The sequence below is a fragment of the Melospiza melodia genome, chromosome 11 (genome assembly GCF_035770615.1).
Source record: "Melospiza melodia melodia isolate bMelMel2 chromosome 11, bMelMel2.pri, whole genome shotgun sequence".
Classification (NCBI taxonomy): Eukaryota; Metazoa; Chordata; class Aves; order Passeriformes; family Passerellidae; genus Melospiza; species Melospiza melodia.
Window position 1 is genome coordinate 22,273,060 of NC_086204.1, and position 6,000 is coordinate 22,279,059.

The window sequence follows — 6,000 nt, forward strand, 5'->3', positions numbered from 1 at the left end:
CAGAGAAGGAATTTCACATCTGTACTGTCCCTATTTTTTTCACAGGTCTGAGTCAGAAACACAACTGTATAAACATCTGATCTTTATTAACAGAAAATCTCAACTGTGCAAACCTCAGGTCATGGCACCGGGAGCCGGTGGTGTCCGTTAAAGGGATCCTTAGAGGGGAACAGTAGTTTTGATTTACTGCTGGAGAGCATCAAGGAAGCCAGGGTTGGAGTTTTTATTTTTTCCCAAGACATAATGGTTCCCAAGTTCCTATCTTAATTGCAAACACACACAGCCACAAAGTGTTTGTGTCTCTGGTGGCTGGAGCTCTTCCACCTCACCTTCCAGAGGCATCCACAGGATGGATGTGGAAAGTTGGCGGAGGACATCTCAGCCTTGCCTCCCGTCTATAAACACACAGCCCTTCACAGTCTTTTGTTTGATGTAAATTTTCCTCCTCCAGCTCAGGGCTGCAAGGCTGTGACGTGGCTGCTCCTGGGACAAAAACAGAGGTGTCTGACCCCGCGTCACCCACCCACTGCCATGTGAAGAAGAGCCACACCACAGCCAAGACCCAAATCTTCCCCCCGCCAGCTCCAAAGGCAAATTCCCATGGCGAGCATCCCGCGCGCCCCTTTCGGGCTGTGGAAACGGGAGATAAATCACCCACCGACTCTGCAGCGAGCGCTTCCAGAACGTGCTGCTTCATCTAAAAAGCTGACGGCTCCGAGGACAATGAGCGCGAGCTCTGGTTTCAGAGCTGGGGAGACGGTTTGGACTTGTCAGGGGGGACATGGAACACCAGAGCCAGGACCATCCTCTCCCTTCTCTGGCTCGCCCGGAGCAGCAGCAGGAAGTGCAGGGAGATGGGGCAGATGGGATGCTGGATACCAGCACTGGACATCGCTTTGGGATGGGACTGCTCTGCTTCGTGTCCTGCATGCACCTGACCCCAGCGTTCACCCACATCCTTCACAGAACTGGATAAAGGCTCATCAAAGCTATGTTCCAAAGACAAATAAATTTAAAATTAAATTTAAAAATTGATTTTAAAAAATTCCTTTGTACTGAACCAGTCCTGGGCTTAGGCAACCATCACCTCAGTCCCCCACTCCCACACCAGCTCACTGCATCCACACCTTGGTGGGCAGGTCATTAAAACAGCACCCTCAGCAAGCTATTATCTTCCCTCCCCCCTAATTTTAAAGTTCCTGAAGAGCTACTCCTCTCCTTCTAAAAAAATAATTTCGTTTTGAGTTTCACAGTATTTTAAACAGAATAATTAATCATCTTAACGCAGCCCTTACAAAATATTAATTCACGCCAAAAAAAAGGCTATAATCATATCCTCAGAGAAAAACCTTTTGTGCTTCAGGAATTTTCACTGCATGTCCTCAGAGGTGGGAGGAGAATTCTTCTGCTGCCTCCTATTCTCACATCTCAAATGGAAAATGTTTTGATAATGCTCTTCTGAATGTAAACTGTACCAAATGGGATTTTTATTATTTTTTTAAGCAGCTTTTTTTTCCCCAAAAGGAAGAACGGCTCTTTAAATAAACAGAGCGAACTACCCATTCCTTACAACAAAAACCACCCTCCCTTCACTCATTCACGCCATACCCTGGCACAAAATGAATTTACATTTCGCATTTGCAAAACAAATTCTCGCCTAATGTCATTTTAATGGGAACGCGCATTTCAATCCCTTCCAATAACAACGAGGAGCGGCTTATTCTATGTAAAACACCCCAATTTGTTTCTCTTTAAATATATGCGGATTTCAGACGGGGACAGGGGCTGGAAGGACAGGGGAAGAGGAACATTTCCTCTCCGGCAATCCCCCTCCGCCAGCGCACACAAAAGCCACCTGCCCATGGAGAGAAAACACGATGCCATTATTCCCATCGTCATTCCCACGGCCCCTTCGACACCGAACGAGCGTGAGAAGGCCGTGCGCCTCCGTCCCCGACACGCGCATCACGCCAGGTCACCGGTGCCACCCGCGGGTCCACCCAACTTGTCACCCCCGCCGCTCCCCTCGCTCCCCCCGAGCCGGCCCCGCTGGACGAGCCCTGCAGGGGCTGCGAACAGGAAAGCGGGGGCTGATGCCACCCGTAGAGATGCTCCAAGCAGGGAAAGCCCCTGATGGAGAGGACAAAGAAGAACGCTCGGAGCTGCTGGAGAGATGCATTATGTTTATAAGCCCGTCTCCCGGTGGAAAGGACAGGACCCCCGTGGGAGCGCGGGTGGGGGTGCTCAGGCGGGAGAGGGACAGCGGCTGAGGGGTCGGGGAGGGCAGCAGGGCTGCGTGTCCTCCGTACAACCCCCCGACGGGCACTTGGCGGGGGGAGAGGGGGGGCGAAGAGGGATGGTCTTTATTTTCCCCCTCGGATGGACGGACGGCGTCCAAGCTGCGGGCAGCTGCCGGTGACCCCCGGGCAGACGCACCCCAGGAGGCGGGGGGAGGTCACCCTCGCCCTCCCACCCCCTTTAAACCCCAAGCCGGCATCTTCCCGAAGGAGCGCACGGCAGTCCCTGCCCCCGGGGCAGGATTTTCCTGTCAAACCACAACCGCGCCAGACAAAAGGCTTAAGTGCAGGAGGGTATGGGGAGGAGGGGACGGGGACGGACACAGACGAGCCCCCGGGGGCCCCGTCCCGGCACTCACCGACTTGCAGCACGTTGTCCACCGCGCCGGTTTCCAGCAGGCGGATGCCGCGGCGGAAGGGCAGCCCCTCGCCCTGCGGCGCGGCGGGGGCGGCGGGCGGCGGGGGCCCGGCGGCGGGGCTCTCCTCGCCGGCCGGGGCGGGGGCGGCGGCGGCCGAGGGTCCCCCCGCGGCGGCGCTGGCGGGGGAGGCGGCGGCAGCGGCGCGGCCGGGCTGGAAGCTGGAGTACATGCAGATCTGCCGCTCGCTGCGGGGGAAGCTCCAGTAGACGATGCGGCGCTGGACGGGCTCGGGGATGCGCTGGAAGCGGCCCTCCACCCGCTCGAAGGCCCAGCTGCCCGCCACCCGCTTGGCCGCCGCGTCCAGCAGCGACTCGGGCTGCAGCAGGCTGCCGGTCCCGCCGCCCCCGCCGGCGCCCCCCTGCCCCGCCGCCGCCGCCGCCGGCCCCGCGGCCCCCGCCGGTCCCGCCGCCGCCGCGGGGCAGCAGCCGGGCAGCGCCGGAGGGGCCCCGCTGGCCCCGGCGCCCGGCCCCGCCGAGCCGGCCCCCGCGGCTCCGGGACGGGGGTGCACGGCCCCGGTGCCCCCCGCCGGGCAGGCCCGGGAGCACAAGCGCTTGGGGCCCGGGGCGCCGGCGGGCAGCGGCGGGCGGAGCAGCTCCTCTCCCTCTCCTCCCTCCGCCATGGCTGCGACCGACTGAGCCGGGCGAGGGGAGGAGAGACGCCGAGGAGGAGGAGGAGAGGGCGGGGACCGGGAGGGGTGGTCCCGCCGGCCGGGAGCCGGCCCCGCCGGGGCGGGACGCTCCGCAGCCCCCCGCCCGCCCCCGCCGCCCGTCGGGGCTCCGCCGCCTGTGGCACCTGCCCGGCTGCCGCATGGGTGGTGAGGGCACGGCCCCGGGCACCGCCCGGTGTCCTCCTGGCCGTGTCCCCGGGCGGGAGGGGGACACGCAAGGGACGCTGTGTTCCCCGTGCTCGGAGAGGAAGGAGCCGCGGCTGAGGGTCCCCGCGGCGCTGGTGGGTGAGGGGCTGGCGCAGCCATCCGAGCGCCAGGAGCCTGCGCTGAGCCAGCGGGACAAAGGGGCACGGCGGCGCTCCATGGAGGGGGCAGCGCTCCCGCGGGGTGTCGGTGGGATCGGCGCTGCTCCTGCTGCGTGCCCGGTTCCGGCGTCCAGTCTGACAACAAATCAACACTCAGCCTCACCCGTAATTCACCTGCGGTTTTACATTGAGTAGCAGAGCAGACAGCAGTACCCTGCCCTTCCATGGACATCAGGGTTTGCTTTTTATTTTAAAGCCCTGTAGTGAAGATGCTCGTCCCACGCATCATGGCAGGGTCCTCGGGCACAGGAACCGCCAGGTCCTTTAGTACACACGGTCTTTGGGGGAGGAGATGAAAAACAGGTACTGCTGGCTTCCAGGAGCTCTCTTGTGCTCTCAGGTGGGATTACATTAAAGGGACATATGAATATATTCAGCACATACTGCCTGAGTTGGCATCCCAAAACCCAGGGAGCTGACCCCTCACCATCCTCTGCTTTCAGCCAAGGGTGATGGCAGCTCCCCTGGGACCAGCACAGGGTGGGGCTGATGGGGGGAGGGCTGTGGCAACTGAAGTCCACTTCTCTGGGCCTCTACACCCTGCCATCACTTTGCTGCTGTGTCCAGCAGGACACCATTCCAAGATTTTCCCCAGAAATACATTCCTGGTTTTGTGTCCTGTCTAAATTTAAGTGACAAACCTCTGAGGAAGAGCAGAGCTCACAGGTCTCTGAGTTCAGTTTTCTTGCTATTATTCTCAGTGCTTTGAGAATCCAAGACCAATTCCTTCCTATCTGCAGTTCAGTCACATCTGAACCATTACCGGTTACTCCCTTGTTGCAGAGATCTCCTATTTATTCTTACTGACAGAGCAAGAGTACATTTCCTGGAATAACAGGGCGATGCAATTAGGGAACAGGAAATAATTATGCGCCTTTGCTCTGCCACGAGATACCTCCAAGCCCAAGGTCTCCTCTGCAGGACACGGAGGGAAGGAATCAGGTCTCAGGCAGGCGGTGAGAGCAGGCAGAGCTACTGCAATGAGAAATCTCCATTTTAGAGAGTAAGCCACAAGCTAATCGATGAAGGTCAGGAAGAGGTTTTCCTTGAAGGCTGAGGTGTTCCTTGCTGCTGTTGGTCTTGTTCAAAGTAATGAGCGCTAGCAGTGGCAGGGACCGGCCTGGGGCAGCAGCTGCACACAGATTTGTTTACGCACAGATTTTCCCCAGGAATCACATCCCCATTTCTTTAACCCTGAAGGCCATTTTGCTCTCTTTAAGAGTTTGCTGCAACAGGAAGCACTTGCCACAGAAGCACGGCATTTTTGTCCATCGCCTCTGCTCACTGTTGTGGTGACAGGTCCTGGGGCAACAAAGAAGGGCTTTGTCCACCTCTGCCCCTCTGTGGCTGCACAGAGGGACCTCACAGGGCCATCCCAAAGCACCCTCCGGGCCCGAGGTGGAGCACACCTTCCTGGCAGAGAACAGCCCAGCCATCTCAAGATTTTTCCCATGCTGAAAGCTGTGGGCTCTGGTGTCACAGAATTTCTGCTGTGTCTCCCTGCAGCTGCCAGGGCTGCTCAGGCAGAGGGTGAGGCCACATGAGAGCTGGGACGTGGCACCCCAGCTTGTCTGGTCCCTCTGTCACCAGTCTCTGCAGAGCTCACCTAGTGACAACCTTGAGTGTCCTTACTTACGTCGTCCCCAGACAGTGCCAATAAAAGGAGTTTAGACTCCAGACCAGCAGGGATGTTATTCATTACCAATAAGCTGACTTTTCATTGCATAAAACATATAATCCAGTCTCAAATCAAAGCAAGGTTGGTGCAGTGGCTGGCCAGCCTGTCTCTGGGGGGTAAACATGTTATTTCAAAGAAAAACCAATCTATTTTTCCTCTCTCTTCATTCAGAACATTTGTTGCTCCCCATTCCCCCCTATATTTCCCTGTGCCTTTCATCACTGCCTTGATTTTGCAAGGGGGAGAGCTCTCCTCCTCCCAGGGAACATGGACAGACCTCTTCTCCCTGGGGAAGGATGCAAAATGTCAGCCTCCAGCCCAGCCCCTGATGCTGCTCATTCAGAGCCTGGAACCAGGTACATCAATAATTCACTGCACGCTTTCCTGAGCCCAGCCATTTGCTAAGCCACTGGCAGCCCTGGTTCCCCTCCTGTTCTCAGAACTGTTTGGTCAGGGTCTGCCTGTGCTGCCACCCACCAACTCCAGCCCTTCTGGCCTCATCACTGGTGCTATCCATCAAGTGCTGAATTCTCCTGCTGGCTCCAGGAAGTATTTAATTTTAAGTCCCTGGCTA

The 6,000-nt window shown here is 57.8% G+C and overlaps 1 protein-coding gene across 1 annotated transcript in view; it reads right to left on the reverse strand.

Annotated features, from left to right (window-relative positions):
* Positions 1 to 3,350, reverse strand: part of ZSWIM5 (zinc finger SWIM-type containing 5) — a 97,592-nt gene extending 94,242 nt beyond the window's left edge. The window contains exon 1 of the mRNA XM_063165982.1: positions 2,657 to 3,350. Coding sequence (XP_063022052.1) covers positions 2,657 to 3,335 — 679 coding nt within the window. The 5' untranslated portion in view covers positions 3,336 to 3,350. The remainder of the gene's footprint in view (positions 1 to 2,656) is intronic.
* Between the last annotated feature and the right edge of the window lie 2,650 nt (positions 3,351 to 6,000).